The sequence below is a fragment of the Diospyros lotus genome, chromosome 14, assembly GCF_014633365.1.
Source record: "Diospyros lotus cultivar Yz01 chromosome 14, ASM1463336v1, whole genome shotgun sequence".
Classification (NCBI taxonomy): domain Eukaryota; kingdom Viridiplantae; phylum Streptophyta; class Magnoliopsida; order Ericales; family Ebenaceae; genus Diospyros; species Diospyros lotus.
This window is the reverse complement of record NC_068351.1, coordinates 5,005,553-5,025,049: the sequence shown is the minus strand read 5'-3', so window position 1 is coordinate 5,025,049 and position 19,497 is coordinate 5,005,553. Positions and strand designations below refer to the sequence as shown.

Here is a 19,497-nt window from a genome sequence, read left to right as displayed (position 1 = left end):
CCTCTCTCTATCTAAGAACCAAGGTTCTTACGAATATATAAAATGCGTTATTTTGTCACATAGACGGAATTGGTGAGTGATTCATGGTCTGACCGGTCCAACCAGCCAGTTCGGTCTAATTTTAATAATTGTGCAAAGAATACATGACCCGAGGGAAGTCAGATGGTGCAGATAGGCCCTAAGGAGGTCAAAGAATATGATATTGGCACTTCGCTGCACAAGAATGAAGCGCCAGCGCAATAGGAACTGGGTTTTGCATCCCTGGTCAATAAAAATTGGCTTAATACATTCTCAACTATTACAAAATATGACATTGAGTCCCTCACCTAAAAAACTTCAAAATTCAATCTTTAAACAATTAAAAAAATATCTTTTTAATTTTTATCATCAATGCAAGTAAACGGCTCTTTTGTATTTGTCCCAAACCTATATATATACACACATATATATATATATACACTCAACTCTATCTACATATATGTATATATACACATACACAAGGCCACGACCATGGCAGTCATTACCAACTGCCATGGCTGCGATCATCACCCATCCCCCCAACCATGGTCGCGGCCATCACCCACCCCCCAACCCTGTAGCTCTCATTGCCATCTTGATGATATTTTCAATCAGGCAAAGTTTCCCATTATATCTAAGGGTGTGCATTCGGTTTTAATCAAATCGAATCGCCCGAAAATCAATAACCGAATCGAATCGAACTGAAAACAATAACCGAACCGAACCGACCAAGACCAATGGAATAACCGAAATAATCGAATTCTAAAAATGTTTTAACCGAACCGAAATGTTAATAGAATTTTTGCTTAAATTGCTAACCGAATTGAGAACCGACCACTATATAACCGAACCGAACTCTTCGATTCTGTCGGTTTGTTCGATCTAACTGAACCTTCGAAATGTATATAGGCAAAACTTCTACATTGTCCTATCTAATCTAACTGAATTGGGAAACAAAGCTTTGCAATTCAAGATTTCTAATACTGAAAATTTTAGAGCTTTCAGCTTTGCAATCAAGATTTCAAACAATAATATACATTCAGCAATAATATTTCACTCAACTACATGGTTCAAAAGTAACTTCAATAATAACAAACATAACATAATATATAGGTTCAACATGTTTGAAAGCAGATGAATTTCAACATTACTACATACTTATTCTAGACAAAAAAGGAAAATACAACAGCTATTATTTCTCATTCTGAAAGCATTATAGGAGACTTTCGTACTCAATACTAATTTAGCGAAGACTGGCAATTGAGAAAAGTATGGGCTGTAAAATATACCTGTTACAGTGGTGCTGAAGCTCTCTTGGCAAATCCTGCAGGAAGCCTCCCCAATTAAGTTCTTCATATCTCTGAACAAGAAGTGCCCATGTGAGCATGAAACTTGAAAACTAACAAAATCTAATCGTGAAAACTAACAAAATCTAATCGTGGATTACTCCACTGCTATGGTATCCCTGAACCTTCACAATTTGTCCATTAATATTTTTTTCTTGTAAATTTTAATTTTCAATTCTTAAGCAGCTAAGACATAAACTAAGGCTTTTTGCCTAACAGATCACCTAACATAATGGTCATAACAATGCCTTAAGTGAATCAGCTATGATCAATTAAGTACATTATAACTTTGACTCTAAAGAGGCACTTGAGCCAATATATAGAAGAATACATTCAGGACTGGAAAAGTTAACCATCTACAAAAGTCAACATGCATGAAGACGTAAAAAAGAAAATCAATCTTCAAAAGCAGAACAAGAAAAAGTTAATCATCTGCTACAGCTGTGATCATGAGCAAGCGTTCTATATCTTATTTTCCCTTGTGTTTTATAAACAAGAACAAAAAAACTATTCCAAAATAAATCCATACAGCCTTTTCTTGAGTTAATGGATTCCAGTGCAATTCCCGAACATAGAATTCATAAGAAAAATTCAGCAACATACCTTCACTGAAATTATTTGCAGAAAAAAACATTTGAGGGAACACAGATGTACTCTTACTACTCAAGAAAAAATCGTAGATATTGAACTACCAAAAAAGCAAAAGAACTAAATTCTCACTAGCAAAAGAACTATATCACAGTTAGGTGTATGAATACCTACTCATATTCCTCTCAACTTGGAGCACACATGTTATATGTTCCATGTATATTGAAATACATTAAGGTCACCTAAGACTTATCCAAATGATAGAAATTAACAAACAAATTTTCAAAATAGGTTATGGCATAGAGTGCTGGCAATTAAAAAAAAAATCCGAACAACATAGTCAACCAAAGCAAACCAAATAACCAATAGATATTGAAATACTTAGAGGTTCAAATTCTCTTACTTATAAATGCAAGAATTTTCAAAATCTAAATTTCCATAGGTGCGGGGTTGTCAACAATAACCTTTGTCAATTCTAAAACAATACACAAAATTAATTGAATAATTTAAAAGGAACAAGTATTGAACTAAAATTAAAAAAAAAAAAAAAGAGTAACAATGAGTTTACCTTCTTCAAGTTGTTCAACATGATCCAAATATTTTTCAACACTCATTGGGGTAGTAGATGACCGAAGCCAATATTGTGTACAAATCAAACTTTCAACTACTTAAGGAGAAAGAAAACTCCTAAATGGATCAAGTACTCGACCCCCTGTGCTGAAAGCAGACTCGGATGCAACAGTAGAAACTGGAATTGCCAACACATCCCGAGCCATAGAAGATAGAATAAGAAACCGATGACAATTAACTTTCTACCAATTCAAAATATCAAAGTCATCAGTTTTCTTCTCACACACTTCACTTAAATACTTATCCCATTCTGAAGACATAGTTATAGACCCACTATCACTGGCATACTTATACTTCTTAAAATGAGAACTAAGCAAGTTTGGTCTGGTAGATTTTTCCTTCTCAACATTCTCCACAACAGGTGGAGTAGACACTTGAGACCGCTCTCTTACTTCACCTTGAGGTGCCAATTTTTTCTTATATTCTTCATACAAAGCATATACGGCATTTTTTAATAACAAAACTGCACCAACCCCGTTCTCACCTGGATACATCTCCTGAAGTGTATACTCCATAAATTCTAACTTGTGCCTAGGATCAAGTACCACAACAATGTAAAGCATGTGATTTATTTTTTCCGGATCCCCCAATATTTATCAAACTTTTCTTTCATTTTTCCAGCCATCTCACTCAACTCAAGATCGCCACCTTCCTGCCACTCATGTAAGAGACAATGAACAGTACTAATCTCATGAAAAAAAGTGTTGGAGGTGACATATGAAGTACCCGAAACCCGCAAAGTAAGCTCATAAAATTGTTGTAACACTCTAACAAACATTATGACCCTCGTCCAATCCTCTGGCTTGGGTCTCCCATCAATAGTAATAACCTGTTACAGGTTATTATTCCAACTACTTGTACAAAGATCAAGCATAAAACATGTAGCTCTTTCAAACCATGTTGCACAACCAGATTTATTATATGAGCCACGCACCTGCTATGTAAATAATTACCACTCATAATGCTAGCATCCCATTTTGCCATTTTTTTTCCTGAAATTACCCACAACAACATCATTTGAACTAGCATTATCTACTATCAAAGTCAAAACTCTATCAAGTTTCCACCCCATTAGACACTTCTCAATTGCCATAGCAATAGCATCACCCTTGTGACTATATATTGGACAAAAATTTAAATTTTTTTTCTTCAATGTCCAATTATTGTTAATATAGTGCACCGTCAAACACATATAATTAATCATTTAAATGGAGGTCCATGTGTCAGTGGTTAAACAAACTCTTTGACATGAATGTTTTACTTCATTCATCAATTTCAACCTCTCCTTATTAAATAATTCAAAATAATCACGAGAAATTGTTCAACGTGAAAGAATTCGAAATTTTGGACAAATCACATTAATGAAGTGCTTAAACCTCTCATGCTCAACAAATTTGAAAGGCATCTCATCTACCATCACCATGCTAGCTAAACCCTTTCTAACAAGCACTTGATCAAATTTCTAATTTACCAATCCCATACTCTTCCCATCTTTCCCAACCCCCATTGTCGTTGAAGTTGGTTGCAAGTTTAATTGCATTTGGTGGGTTTCCAAAGCATGGGGGTGTTTTTTACGTGTTCCCATATGATTCCTTAGAGCTGTAGTCCCATTTTTTTGGAGATCACAGTGGAACTTCTTAGAACAATAGTTGCATCTCCCTTTAATTTGATCTTTTAGATTTGTAAACTTAGTAAAATGATTCCACACATCTGACCTATCTCTTATTGTTTTTCTCTTTGCCTTTCCTAGTGATGTTGCACATCTATCAGCTTCAGATTGACTACCTTGACTTGGTACTATTGGTGTAGGTCTTGAACTATCATCCATACTACTAGGGATGTTTGTGGCGTGACTGGTGTCTTCTTCTCTAGCCATCTAAAATTAATACAATTGTAATTAATATGTATTAAAACAGTGAGTTAAACAATGAGTTAAAATGTCTTGTGATTAACTTACAATCTTGAAATTTAAAAGAAAAATTAAGGGGCTGCAATTAAGATTCTATCATCCTCCTAATTCTATCATTCTGTCCATTTCTACTAATTATATGAAAATAAAAATGTGTTTGGTTTATAATTTTTTCCTTTATTATAAAGCAATTGATTCAACATGGAATCCACTTCTACCACATTACACAACTAAATAATTTGGGATAAAAAATACATGCCTGGAATTTTGCAAAAAGAACAGCAAGTTCAGCAACCTCTTTTCCTTATGCAACTTGAGATGTTTCAAAAAGAACAGGTAATGAATCCCAACATAACAAAGAATGGCAATAACATAATAAAGAATGGCAACAACAACAAGTCAACAAGAAATGAGAAAAATAATGGCAACAACAACAAACAAAAAACCCCTCAAACCAGTAACTAAAAGTCCAAAAAATATAAAAAATCCGAAACCCTAACCTAACGAAAATTTGAAACTAACCTAACCTCTATGTTGGTCGTAGGTGTGGCCGTGTGGGTCGATCGTCGATGACTAGGTGTGGTCTGGGTTGGTTTAGGGTTTCGATTAAGACTAGGAGTAAAATGAAATGAGTTAAGGACCTAACTAACGACGACGAATCGACAGATGGTAGGCCTTCTTTTTCTCTTAGTTTCGGTTAGAATGGATTAGGGCTCGAATGCTCAAAGAATCAAAGATACAAAGCCACAGATGAATAGGAACTAATCTCACCTCTGTCGACGTCTGACGACAAAGGAAAAGACGATGCTGCGACGGAAGGAATCGACAACGACGATTGGAAGCGACGGCGACGGTTGGAAGCAATGATGATGCTAGTTGGGGTTTCGATTTCCCCCCCTCTCTCTCTCGTACAATGGATTGGAATGGTTTGAATGGATGCGTACGTAGCCCCCCTGTTCTCCACGCGATATTCTTCTATGTGCAAACGCGATTTTTTTACGTAAAACGACGTCGTTTTATCATATAGAAAACGACATTGTTTTGATTAACGGTCGGTTCGGTTAACCGATAAAACCAAACCAATAAAACCGAACCAATTTTTTATAAACTGAACCGATACCCACCTTAACCGAACCGATAACCGATTCTAAATTAACCGAACCGCTGCACACCCCTAATTATATCAACATGAGCCCCACTCTGGGTTGCACGGCCTTCCAAGAGATTTGCTGGAGGGCGTGATTATATTCCCTTATGTAAGTATGAATGCCCGAGGGATTGAATCGGGTTTTCCCCCGCCAGCCTTTTGCAGCCATAAAACCTGCGCTCAGGATGGGAATTGTTTCATCTCCATCAACAGAAAAAACCTCACCCTTCAAGTGCAGTCGTGCCCAACATCGGCAGAGATATCAATTTGAAATGGAATGTAACACTCGGCACCAGAACTTAACTTATAGACATATGCCCTTTCAGTAGGGATTCCAACTCCATACATAGAGAAAATCTCCATGTCGGGCGCATTTGGTAATCTGCAAAAGCATCACAAGCCAAAAGTGATGGAATTGAGTGTAAATATTGAGGCAATCCTTAAAATAGCACCCCGCACACAGAGCAAGTATTTTCAGAGACTCAGAATTACCCAATACCATTTTCTCCAATTTCTTATAATTATTTGATTGAACACCACAGAATAGCATTTATTCGGCATTTACAAAAGTTCTCATCTTTATCACACGCATCAATATTGACAACTTAACAATAGAAATAAAGAAATAGACATTAGTTTTTCAAGGGGGGAGAGAGTGGAGTCTCACTTTGTTTCTAGGAGGTTTGATCAATATCTGTAATGTTCATATCTGAGAGGGGGCACTATATATATTAGAGAGAGAGAGGGCCGCGACCGCGAGAGGGGGTGGGTGTAGTATATATATATAGAAATAGAAAGAGAGGGCCACGGCCATAGAAGGGGGTGGGTCTTTGCAATATATATAGAGAGAGAGAGAGAGTGAGAGCCACAACCATGGGCAGGAAGAGTGATGGTCGCGACCATAGGAGGGGGTGGGTCTGTGCTGTTACAATTAAATGCAAGAATATAGTAATAGTAATTAAAATAATATAAAATTATTTTAAATCACACAAAATATTAATAATATTATATATATGAATTTATTATGTCACGCACTTTAAACGGTGCGTGATATCACAGTCAGACGTATGTAAATGGAAAGAACTAAGAAGGTATATTTTTAATTGTTTAAAGATCGAATCTTAAGGTTTTTTAAATGAGGGACTCAATGTCATATTTTATAATAGTTCATAGACTTTAAGATCTATTAAGCCATAAAAATTCTGACGCGCTGGAAGAAGAAGACACACACACACACACAAACGTATATATGCTTATAAATAAGATTTGTGTAAATGACATCTTCCATTCATGAGTACCAAGCGAACAACAGATGCAATTGTTAGTTTGTTATTAAAATACATATATATGGTTCCGCCATAGCTCATTCTTCTGATTCTGATTGCCTTGCTCCCAGAACTGGAATGTCTTCGTATCGTTTCTGCGGTACGCACAACTTTCAATCAGGACTGCATGTACAAGACTTTAAAATGGTGACACCTATTGCTTATGGTTATGGGGCTATCAACAGCTGTTTAGAGAAGAAAAAGGAACATTTGCAGAAGAGCAACAACTCTAGAAGATGTAAGATTACCCCGACATTGTTGTATTCCCAGAGCTTCCGCACTCCCTTGTCCACAGCCTGCACCCACAATGAATTCTATGTTAAAAGGCTCCAAGTTTGAACTTCTTTACCTCGCTTAGTGTGGATATCTAGAATTGCACGAGACTAGTTGCATCGTAAAAATGGTTCATACTTCAGATCATGAACAATTAAACATGCGTGGACACACGCACACACAAGCATAAAACCTAAGCACAGAGGCTAGACGGACGTACCCATTCGCCGAGGAAGGCTCCGGCGACGACGAAGGTGACATAGACAGAGTTGCGCCGCATGAGGAGTCTGTACAGCCCTTCCAGAAGGCTTCCGCCGCTTCTTCCAGCCTTAAGCCACTCCATGACTGCTTCTTCCTCCTCTGCTTTGCTTCACTCTCTCGCCCCCCTCTCTGCTTCACAAAATTAACAGAGAGAATCAATCCTTCGTTCCACCAATGGAAAAAGGTTGGCCTTTTCCAGGCCTCGGCCGAATATTCTCGATCTTTTTTTTCTTCCCACCACCTTACATTACAGTACTCAATTTTAGTGCCTAATTTCAAAAATATTCCCTCCCTTTTTTTGGTTTTTTTCTATGACAAAAGGGTCGTTAGATGGGCGCAGTCAAGCGATGGATGGCTCGAGATTTTTATTATATGTTAATAGTATCTAAAAAAATGAATAGTAATTACTATTAAATTTTAACGATATTTTTTAAGTAAAACACACAGGTGACAGGACGCACACAGCTCACCCACACTAATCATTCATTCACAACTCTCATGATCTTTTTTTGTAAGCATCGGCGTCGCCACCCAAACTAACACTCCTTGGGCATTTTTTGTTTTTTTTTTTTTTTAATTTTTTATGAGTGGGTTGATAAAGTGGCCTTAAAATAGTAGTGGGAAAAATATATTAGGAGTCAAACAAAGACCAAATCCGAATCTGAAATAATGGGAGAGCTATTGCCGCTGTCGCACTGTTTAACTCCGCATCGCCAGCTCCGGTTTCACGATCCCACCGATCGGGCATACACGCGCTTCTTGAGCACCAGACCGGAGCTTCCTGTATCGTCTAGACCGGTTCGTGCTCAGCGGCTGCGGAGCCGGATTTCCAGGCGGACGGGGACGGTTAGGGTTGTTTCCGACTCCAAACCCCCCACCCTCATTTTCGAATCCGCCGGCGGTAAGGAGATCGATATCGAGCCGGATTCTAGCGGCAACGACGGTGGATTAGGCGGTGGGAGAGGAGGAGAAGGCGGCGGCGGAGGAGGAGGAGGCGGCGGCGGCGACGATAGTAATATTGACGGGCCTGAAGGAGGATCGAGCGAAGGCCACAGCGGCAAGCAGAAGATGTCTATGTCCTTGTCTCAGAAATTGACGCTGGGCTACGCTGCCCTCGTTGGAGGTATATGTGGCTAATCGCCATTTTTTTTTTTTACCTTACTCGTTGAATTCGGGGTATTTGCGTGTTTTTGAGTCCAGTTTGATTGTTATGTGGCAATTTCTTTTTTGTTTTTGTGCAAATAGATTTTCGAAGAGGCTGTCATAGAAAATCTTCAAGGCATAGGATTTTGATTGTTACAGATGGCGAATCATCCTGTGAAGTGAGGATCTTTGTTGGAAGTGAGATGAAAAGGATTATTTACCCCAAGCCCTGTTAAATTGACTGCCTTTTAAGTTCCTCCTTCTCAAATGAAATTTTTGGCCAATCACTGGCTGTTCGACCTCTTTTGACAATGCTCGCTTGACATTATCAAACTTGTAATTTGTTACAAATGGCTGTAAGGCTTCCTCCCTCGATGACTTCACTATAGACTCAAACCATAGATTTTGACTTTTGTAATCTTGGTTCCAAGCCTAGGAAAATCTAAAAGCCTTCATATATATCCCGATCACATAGTGTTCTCTCAACTTTCTTTGTAACCAATCTCCTTTGATGTCAATCGCTTGAGCTCCCTTTATAACTTGCCATTCTTTGTTTGTGCACTTCTACGCTTGCAACCTCTCCAAACCCAAAGATTTCATTGAGTCTGTGTTTCTCTATGTTAAGATTAGGAGCACTAGGATCTTCTCAATTCAATGCTAATCTCACCAACACACTCTCTCGGTTATAAAACACAAACAACAGAAAATGAAAACAGTATATAAAACAGTAAGATAACAAGGAGAAAAACATCCAAACCACAAGAAGAGACAAGGATTTATCCTGGTTCGAACTATTGAAAGCAGTCCTACATCCAGCCACGGTCCGAGAGCAATCCACTAGAAATCCAATGAAAGAATCTGTACACAAGAAACCCTCTCCTCTCTCTATCACACGAGTACACTGTCTTCACCCAAGATTACAAAGAACTTCCTTTCTTCAAGCCTTTCCTCTCAGAGCAATTCTCGTATTCAGAAAGAGTAAAAAACTAAATGATCATAAAAATCATTCTAGTCCGCCTATCTATCCATTTATAGAGGGTTGGGCGGATATTACAAAGGGTAATTAAAAAAAAAACACAAAATCTATTCTACCCTTATACAACCGACTTAATTAGAACTTATCTAACTAACTTATTTCTAGTTATATCATCAATCTGGTTTCTTCTGATCCTTTCTTCTGATCCTTTCTGATCTTCTAGAATATACTCCATGCAAAACTTCAACAAATCTCCACCATTTTGCATGTGTGACTTCTAGAATCTGGCTCCACCAATTGCTCTCCTCTAGGACCTGCAAAACAAACTGATCATTTACAAATACAAATATGTAAGAGCCTCAAACAATGATGTAACTTAGACATAGGTACTACTTTAGTGAACATATCCGCAGCATTTTCCTCTCTTGCTACCTTTATCAAATCTATTTCCTTCCTTTCAAGTACCTCTTTGATAAAGTGATACCTAACATCAATGTGCTTAGTTCTCTCATGGTTTGCTTGGTTTTTAGTCAAGTGTATATTTGTTGATGTTTTGCATTGAGAAAACAGTCTAGAAGGTTAAGAAGAACATAAGATGTCTCGAGTGTTTGAAGCGGCTGATTTTATTCTAAGTTAGAAGAGTCTAGCTTTGGTGTTTTATTATAAGGGGTATTTCGGTCTTTGTGTAGGCTAAATAAAAACCTTGTAATTACTGCCTATAATGTCTATAAATAGGAGACATAGGGCAGGGCAGTCAAAGATGATAATTCATTCTCTATGATTGAGTGCAGTGTGTGTGAGAGGAAAGGCTTGTGTTCAAGAAAGTCTTTGTAATCTCCAAGAAGATTTTACTCTGGTGGAATAGAGATGGAAGAGTGAGATATTGATCATTCCAAAAGTCTCTGAATACGAGTGAGACTGCTATAAAGAAGAGAGGAAATACTTTGTGTAAAGAAGAGTGTTTGTAATCTCTTGAGTGCAGTGAATTCATGGATCAAAGAAGAAGAAGAGAGGTACTTTTTGTAACTGTTCTACACTCGGTTTCTAGTGGAATTGCTCTCGTTCTTGGTGGTTGGATGTAGGGCCATTTCTGTGGCCTGAACCAGGATAATTCTTCCGCCTCTTGTGATTGTGGTTTGATTGTTTCATTTCTGTTTTCATTCCTTTAATTCTGTCTTTCATTACAGTTGCATATTTTCTGTTGTTTGAGATTGATTTCGGGTGAGGAGTGTAAGTGAATTGACAACAAGAATCATTGATTGACTTATCAGAGAGCTCCTAAACTTAACACTCTAAAGAGATTTTAGTTTAGGGGATTTGTGGAAATGATGGTGAAAGAAAATGAAGGAACTGAACCCATATTTGTTTACTTATTTTGGTTGGTTTAGGAATGAGATTAGTTAAGATATCTTGCATCAATTGTTCAAAATGATGGAGAGATTATTTAGGATATTATTCATAGAATTATGACAAGATGGTTGAATTGGAAAAGTGCGTGTGCATATAGCATTTTATGCTATAATAAGATCTTGTTAATGTTAAAAAAGAAAATTATCAGATGAATGTAAGAATATTTTTGTTGTATGAAAAAATGTTGGGTAATAAAACAAGTTTACAAAATATAAATGTAATCAAGATGAGGATGTTAGGGTAGATATGTATGTGGCCATATAAAGAAAGATAGAATTAAAAATGAAATTATATATTAAAAGTTTGATGCATCTCCTTGTAAAGATAAGATGTGTGAAATGCAATTAAAATGGTTTGATCCTATGAGAAGAAGAGTGATAGATAACTCCTATAAGGAGAGTGAATGGAATCAAACAAGGTTTTACTAAAAGTGGTAAATGAAGACTAGGAAAAAACTTAGTGGAGAACTTTAGGTATGATTATATGTTATAATGGCTTTATGGGAGATATGACCACATGATTGGTGAGTGAGAATTTATGTAGCGAATCCCACTTAGTGGGATTGAGGCTTAATATGTTGTTCTTTTAGTTGTTATTTAGGAGTGAAGGAATAGGATATTGATAGATATTTGTCAAAAAAAAAAAAAAAAAGTAGTCTCATTTGGTTTGGTGACCTGGTTCCCACATTAAACTTACAGCTCTTCTTCTGCATGGAGCAATTAAGGTGTTTATCCTGGCAACCTCCTGAACAATCTCATGAAGACCTGGTTCCCACATTAAACTCGCAGCTCTTCTTCTGCATGGAGCAATTAAGGTGTTTATTCTGGCAACCTCCTGAACAATCTCTTATTCTGCTTTGTAGCCCGACTGTATATTGGATCTTCTACAGACAGATGCTTCTTTATGAGTTCAGTCAAAGCTAGAGGTGTCAGGGGTGGCGTGGCCCAGCCCAGTACTCCACATGCATTGCTCAGTAGCAGTAGACTGTGCTGGGCTGCCCCCAATGTGGCCTGCAGACCTGAAAAATGAAAAAATAAATAAATAATAAAAAATTATAATTCTAAACAATAAATATATACTGAGGTGTTATTTAGTATAAATATTGTTCCAGTGTATTATTTAGAATTTGTACATTATAATTTTTAAATTGTAAGCTTGTATGTACTTTGTAACTTTTCATTTGTCAACATTTTGTGATTATAAAAATAATTTTTGGTATTATTTGGTAGATAACATTAGTTAGGCTTGAAATACATTGGGCTTGTGCCTTAATTGCTGAGTTTGGAACAAGAAAAGTAGATGCTCTGTTGAGAGGCCAGCTTGTAGAGAGTGATCGTTGCAATATTTTGATATATATTTTCTAGTATTCTGCACTTCTAAATGTTTGTGGTGTTTTGGTCTTTGCTACTGCATAGCCCAGGTGTGTGCATGTTGCACCTATTTACAAACTTTAGAATAGATTTTACACATCAATAATAAAAATAAAAAGTAGCAAGGGGAGTGGCTTGGCTTAAGGTGGTAACATTGGTTAATCTTAGCATAGCAAGTCCTGACAGTATCTTCGAGTTTAATTTTACCTTTTGTCAGTGAATACATCGGTCCCATGATGTCTGAATGAATTCATTTTCTTTACCTTCTTTTTTCATCATCAATTTATTTGAGTGGAACCAATTGATTGGCTTCAGATACTTGGATACATTTGTTCTCATCGACATACTGAAGATATCTCAAGAGAGGATTTGGATTTAAGTTGATTAATAAAAGGCCCCTCTTTCAATTTATTAGACCTGATGTAATTTTCCAAGAAGTTTAATAAATAATTATAAATAATTTCATATATAAAAATTGAAAGAGAAAAAAATCTTGGGATTTTATTTGAGTACTATTTCAAACCAATTAACCAACCCACATAGTGGGACAAAAACTTGATTCATTGTACAAATTTGAACAGATACTTCTAATTTCCCATTTGTGTGTCAAGATTTATGATTACATCAGTGACTTCCTTGCTGTTGGTAGTTCTTCGAGGACAAGCACTCAGTGTTATCAGTAGCAACAAGACTAATGGACAATCCTGCAAAAGGATTTTTTTGCCCAAAAATTGCAAATCAATTCTTAATCGGTATGTGTCATGTCTCCAAAGGTGGTATACATCTTTGGAGTATCCAAGAACTGTATTTTTCCCTCCCAAGTACACATTGCAGCAGCTGCTAATTGAGGAGCCTTGGTCAAACATCCCATGGAATGGAACAATGCAATTTATCACTGCCGTGATGCAGAAGAATGAGAAATTATGACGACTAGTCAAATTTTCATTGAGTAAATTGATCTAACTGTTGATATCTAGGGTTTTCTGTCCTTTTCCTCAACAAACTAATGAAAACATATGGGCACACGTGGGAGAAAATTGGAGGGATGAAAACTTTTATATGCTCTTAACTTCACATAAATTGTATGTTCTGATTTGGCTTTTCTCTTCTATTTCTAATGAATTGTGCTCATTTTTATGATAGTGGGTGGAGCTATGGGCTACTTGAAGAGTGGCAGCAGAAAGTCACTGATGTCTGGTGGACTGTCTGCATTACTTCTGTATTATGTTTATACCGAGCTTCCCGCAAGGCCAACTTTTGCATCTTCCATTGGATTTGGTAATATTTGTACTTTTATCTTGCAGTCTTTTCCAAATTTTAAGTCATGACTTTTGTCCTCAAAACAGCACATTCTTTCTTCCACCTCAGGTTTGTTACAGCCAGTTACTGGATCTAAACTTGACAGTCATCTTAATTTTCCCCCTGTGCCCGGTTACTAAGTACCAGGAAATATGATCTCCAGAGTGCTAAAGATCAGAAAACAATAAATGGATTGAAGTTCCCTTGTCAAAGAAGTCATAACAACACAAATTCTCATGTTTAGAGAAGTCGGAAACATTTATTTCTGTTAAGGATTAGAGTTTCATTCATCGTTATTAGTAACCAATATGACTACATCTTTCTAGTTCTGATACCAAGTCATGTTGACTGACTATAGCTGCTGCTTAAACATAGTGTGTCTCAGGTTACCATGTTGGTGAAAATAAAAACCATGGAAAGTGGAGAAATATTGATTTTTAAACTAATTTAAACTACCATAAGAAGTTTTATGACACAGGTTAGTGAAATTCTACCAAAAATGTAAAAAATTTGTAACATATTAAGCCTTAATCCCACTAGGTGGGTTGTCTAAAAATTGTGGTCAAGGTTTGTTTGTCTGCGAGAAGAAAATTTTGTAGCTCCTTTAATAGGCTATTGCCTTTTGCTGGTGCTAATTTTCATTATCATGCAACCAAAACCATTACTGCAAGCAAAAGGTTGGAAATTTAAGTTTGTGTTTAATAGTTAGAAACTAAAAAGAACTCTCAAATACAGTACCTTGCACGACAGTTTAGGAGGAACACATCGCAAATTTGCATAAATACACCCATGCCTTAAATTTTCAATGCTTTGAGCGAATCTGAACTTGAAAGAAAGCATACATGATACATTCCTGCACTGGCAAGGACATTCTTATTTTGCCAATTAATTTCGGCATCAATTTGGTCTCACCTTTGTTTAATTTGTTGCAACATCCAGGCCTTTCTGCTGCTCTTCTGGGAGTAATGGGTTCCCGATTTAAGAAGTCAGGGAAGATATTTCCGGCTGGTGTCGTATCCATTGTGTCCCTTGTTATGAGCGGTGGATACCTCCATGGAATTTTGCGCGGCATGCACTGAAAATGTTTTGGATTGTGCTTGAGGAATGTAACTAGACTTCAGGACTTGTTTCTGTCTTTTCTGCTTCCTTCCCCCTTCCCTCCTGAATGATTCCTCAAATGGACTCTTAGTTGCTAGTTCTGTTCCATATGTACACGTAAAACTCTGGTTTATGACATTAATAAATCGTTTGCTTAAAGGCTTTGGGACTTATTTTTAGTAGGACTTGTCTAAAGATTCAGTCGTGCTTTAAGCCTGGTTTGCGACATTTTCGGTATGGGTTTGAATGCCGTTCGACCAAACGAGCATTAAAGGGCATTTTCAACATGAGCTAGACTCTGCTTTGTTTTGTTGCGGCTCATTGCCTAGTGATTATAACTGTGGAACTTACAAGTTCTATGCTGTGAACCAAATCCTCTTGGAGATCCATGAATCAATCTTCTTTCGAGGGAATGAGATATGAATGGCAGTTATAATGATGTTCATACTTCATAGGGAGGTGTACACAGCACACCACACAGCAGTAAATATTTTTAGAATAACGATTTCTCAAAAACCTCGTATCTAAACGTCGGGTGTGTAATAATATGTAGTATGTAATGGTCATTGGTCAAGGCCATCAACCATTAAATATTAGAGGTGAAAGTATAATCTAATGTTAATAAATTTACGGTGTAAAAATATTTTTTATATAGATTGCTCGTTATTTAAGAAATAATGTATCACAGGAAAAGTATAATTGAGCCCAATAGTCCATTTTAGTGCTTGTATTGGTAAAAATAACTCGCACTGCTAATATTAAAGCTCCTAGACGTAGGTCCCAGTGAGTTGCTTCTCTTCCTTGGCTAATTTTGAATTATTTTCTTCCATGTGACTATGCTTTTTGTGAGCAATTCTTTTCTTCATATGCTAATTTGCTCTACTTATTAGTTTTGAAAATCCATCCAATTCTTGCTGGTAACATCATGTTCGGTTTTAGTCTCATGAGTGGGCCTTATCTTCCTGTGGACACTATTTTTAGTTTTCCTTTCTAACTAAAAAAAATCAGGTTCCTCTTGTCATATGTCGTTGTATTTTGCTATCAGCCATAAGTATGTAAGACAGCGTTGGAGCATTTGAATCGCTCCATGCTGACTTGACAGTTGACAATGGCCTCTGCTCTGGACACTGGGAATTTCTCATTTTTGGTTCTCTGGATTTGGACAACCCACATCCGAGCCATGCCAAGCCAAGCCAAGCCAAGTATTATATTCCTGTCTCTCATCTGTACCAATGATCTTGTTGAAGGGCATTTTTTGGGTTCATAAGTCTAGTCAAGTAGCAGCAGTTGACAGTTTGTAATTAGTTTAAATAAATAATAAATTTAAATATACTATCAAATATTAAAATTAATTATTAATACTACAATTTTTGTAAGTAATAAAGTTTGGAAAACTCAATGAAAAAGACTTTTAAGTTGGACTTTGATATTCAATCCAATAATTCAACTAAACTTGTGACACGAGAATCTGTGCATTAAATTAAGTAGGATTCTAGTAGATTTAGACCAAATATCATTATTGTTTTAAACTTAAAAATTTAAGTTTCATTAGATTTTTATATACTTAGACAAATCACTTTTTTTATTTCTCAAAGTCACAAAAAAAAAAAAAAAAAGAAACATGAAAAATTAACTCTAAACATATAAGAATTAGGTTGAATTAAACCTAATTCTTTCACACAATTCTTTTGTGACCTTACTTTTTAATTATTGATTTCAAATTCAATAACTCAAATTTAAGAGTTTTCTCCGCAACAAACATATTAGAAGGTGACTTAAATTAAATATTCTCTAATGATATATATATATATATATATATTTTATAACGTGAGAAACTCGAGAGGTCCTCGATCATTAACAACCTTCGACCCAAATCGTTTCATCCTCTAAAAAACTCATGATAAATCATGACCCCAATCCAAGTATATAAACAAGTTTGATTGCAAGCCAAAATTAGATCAAGTTTTCTAGATGAACACACGCGATTGCATAGTTCCGCACGAAAAAAAAAAATCGAACCTACAACCTCACAATATTCTAAGTTTCTGAACGTCTGTGATGAATTATCTGTACTATCTTGAGGGAGTTATGATATAGTTGTTATACTATCTAATTGTCTCATTTTTGTCTTTTATTAAGGAATATAGAGAGAGAGAAATGGTACATAACTATTGATAGAAAAAGAGGAGGGAGGAATTTAATATTCACGAAAACAAAAAAAATTATAACTACAAATTCACAATAACAATAATAAAGTAGAATTTACAAACACTCATTATTCACAAATAATGAGTCCTACTTGAAGTTCAAAGTATAAGGGAGTAAAACTCAACATGTCATATATGTATTCATGGATTCAGAATTAGAATTATTCACACCCCCGCTAGACAGAGTCCAACTTGAAGTTCCATAGACTTGGTGGTTATTATATATAGCCCTAAACATGAAGTAGAATTTACAAACACTCATTATTCACGAATAACATTATTGTCAATCATCTGAAAGAACTTTGGAACTTAGAAAAAAAAAAGAAAACAAAAGAAAACTACAAATTCATAATAGCAATAATGATGAACTTGTTTTCTTCTTAATCTTCAACTGGCAAATATGGGCATGATGAAAGCAAATTCATGGCTTAGCTAGCCATAAAATTAATCAAGAGGAAGAAGAAGAAGAAGGCTACAACTCCATTGATGATTTATTCTTTTAATTATTGTCTTAACAGCTATTCTCTATTCTTATCCCACTGGAGCTTGTTCTTAATCTACCTCCTTTAATCAAAGCCGCTCGAGCCAGCATTATGTTACTGTTCACCAACGGAGCATCAAAGGCGGTGCAATCTATCCAGTCCTTGAGCAGCTCCTCCTGGCCCCACATATCCGGGATCCAGACCCGCCCCGCCACCTCCACCCGGTGCCTCTTCAGCCGCTCACGGACGTTCTCCTCCGCCGCCATTGCTAATTCTGCAACTTGATCTACTTTTCTTTGTTCTTCTTCATCATCGGCTTGCTTTGGAGCTGGGCTTTTTGGTTTAATCTGGCTGTTTTGGGGCTCATCGGTAGCTTCCAAAGATGGGGCTTTTGTTGTTGCCACTGTCTCATCGTCATCGTTTGATGGGTTTTGCTGATGAGCCTTCTTTGGCTCCACTGGAAGTGTCGGCGCGGCCGCTTGGTGGCTGGAAACGATGGGGGCTGCGGCTTGGCTTGCCATTCTGGTGGGTTGTTCTTCCATGGATGGAAAGCTTGGCTACAGCTATGGAGTTCCTCTTCTTCTTCTTCTTCTTCTATTTCTCTAGCTGTTTCTTGGTTTCATTCTTTGTGATGTGTGGGGAATAAAGCAAAGCAAATGGGTGGGGCGTTAGTTTACACGTCACACCTCAAACCCTTGCTTTTGTATGGTAAGTGACAAGTGTACGTGTCTTCTTATGGATTGTGGATCCCCTATTCTGTGGTTTACTTGTGTGATTTAGAATTCATCATGAAGGAATTGGGTAAGAATCTTGCTATAAAAAAGAATTATAACTAAAATATGTACAAGACCTTAAATCTAAAAATAAATAAATAAAAAATTCTAGAAGTAACTTAGGACAATGAAAATTTTATTTTCATTTTATTCTAAAGGTGTGTTTGATTGCACAGGATGAAAAAAAATATTTTCTAACTTCCTTGAAAAATAAAAACCAACCCTCTAAGAGTTGATTTTCCTTTTTTTGTGTGAAAAATATGGCACTTTTGTATTTGGGTGGAAAACAAATTCAATGAAAAAAAGTTATCAATCAAACACTCAAAGTTGAAATTTAGTTGAAAAACATTTTCTTTTCCATATTTTCCATGGCATTCAAACACACCCAAATATCATTTTGGTAGCATTTTGAATAGAATGCTATAGAAAAAATGGGTTTTGTCATGTTAAAATAAATAATATTTTTGTATATTTGTGATTAAAATTGTTATAATTATTACATAATTGCAATAAAATATCTCTATGGAATAAGCTTTAATTTCCATCCATATATAAAGAAATAGAAATTGAAGGAAAAGACAGGCTATAAAGGAAGTGAGAGTGATTGCTAGGTTGAGAAGATTTTGATAGGAGGGTGAGGGTGAGGGTGATATTGTGACTTTTAAGCTTTTAGCCAAAGAGTATTATTATTTATTGGGAAAATTATAAGAAAATATGTTCCATCTATATTATATAAAATGGGAACTTATGTGAGATGGGGACTTGTCTGGAAGAGAGGTAGGCCAAGAGGATATTTGTGAGGTACGCCACAACTACCACTATTTATTTTATTTTTTTATTTTGCTTTTTATAGGATAGTTGATAGTGGCTTGATTAAAGTCTCAACCTCCATATTTCTTTCATCTTTTCACGTCTAATGGGTCTTGACTCCAATGTCATTTGGGTAATAGTAATACTAGAGATGTGGATGGTTTGGCAAATAAGTTGTAAGCGGGCATGCATATCTTCTCTTTTCTTGAGCCCATAAGTTTGAGCAGTCAAATCATGTCTCTGCAATTGGGTTAGGGTCTTCATGGTTTGGGTTATGGTTGTTAAAATTGCACAAATTACGATTTGAATTGTATGATTTAATTTAATTTTAAACTTAATTCGTATACTCAATGATTAATTTTAGAACTTAGAAGATGAATTGATATACTTTTATTTATTTAGTACCTGAAGATATATATATATTGAATATTA

The 19,497-nt window shown here is 36.2% G+C and overlaps 3 protein-coding genes across 3 annotated transcripts; 1 reads left to right on the top strand and 2 right to left on the bottom strand.

Annotated features, from left to right (window-relative positions):
• Positions 1-6,861: 6,861 nt before the first annotated feature.
• On the bottom strand, positions 6,862-7,669 carry LOC127789516 (cytochrome b-c1 complex subunit 9-like). The gene is made up of 3 exons (XM_052318399.1): positions 7,457-7,669; positions 7,212-7,259; positions 6,862-7,058 (listed from the first exon to the last, which is right to left on the bottom strand). Exons 1-3 carry the CDS (start codon positions 7,577-7,579, stop codon positions 7,002-7,004), a joined length of 228 nt encoding a protein of 75 aa, XP_052174359.1. The 5' UTR covers positions 7,580-7,669; the 3' UTR covers positions 6,862-7,001.
• A 455-nt stretch (positions 7,670-8,124) lies between these two features.
• LOC127789511 (protein FATTY ACID EXPORT 2, chloroplastic-like) lies at positions 8,125-14,966 on the top strand. Its single transcript, XM_052318391.1, has 3 exons — positions 8,125-8,620; positions 13,540-13,674; positions 14,635-14,966. The coding sequence occupies exons 1-3, from the start codon at positions 8,167-8,169 to the stop codon at positions 14,772-14,774; spliced, it is 729 nt and encodes a 242-aa protein (XP_052174351.1). The 5' UTR covers positions 8,125-8,166; the 3' UTR covers positions 14,775-14,966.
• Positions 14,967-17,511: 2,545 nt separating this feature from the next.
• On the bottom strand, positions 17,512-18,003 carry LOC127790139 (protein BIC1-like). The gene has a single exon (XM_052319431.1). The coding sequence runs from the start codon at positions 18,001-18,003 to the stop codon at positions 17,512-17,514; it is 492 nt and encodes a 163-aa protein (XP_052175391.1).
• Positions 18,004-19,497: the final 1,494 nt, after the last annotated feature.

Bases quoted from the DNA above. Each gene is read 5' to 3' on its own strand.
- LOC127789516 (XM_052318399.1), bottom strand. From the start codon at position 7,579: ATGGAGTGGCTTAAGGCTGGAAGAAGCGGCGGAAGCCTTCTGGAAGGG. The intron at 7,260-7,456 runs GTACGTCCGTCT...TTGTGGGTGCAG, and splicing joins GAGCCTTCCTCGGCGAATGG to GCTGTGGACAAGGGAGTGCG. The intron at 7,059-7,211 runs GTAATCTTACAT...TGCGTACCGCAG, and splicing joins GGGAATACAACAATGTCGGG to AAACGATACGAAGACATTCC.
- LOC127789511 (XM_052318391.1), top strand. From the start codon at position 8,167: ATGGGAGAGCTATTGCCGCTGTCGCACTGTTTAACTCCGCATCGCCAG. The intron at 8,621-13,539 runs GTATATGTGGCT...TTTTTATGATAG, and splicing joins CTACGCTGCCCTCGTTGGAG to TGGGTGGAGCTATGGGCTAC. The intron at 13,675-14,634 runs GTAATATTTGTA...TGCAACATCCAG, and splicing joins TGCATCTTCCATTGGATTTG to GCCTTTCTGCTGCTCTTCTG.
- LOC127790139 (XM_052319431.1), bottom strand. From the start codon at position 18,003: ATGGCAAGCCAAGCCGCAGCCCCCATCGTTTCCAGCCACCAAGCGGCC.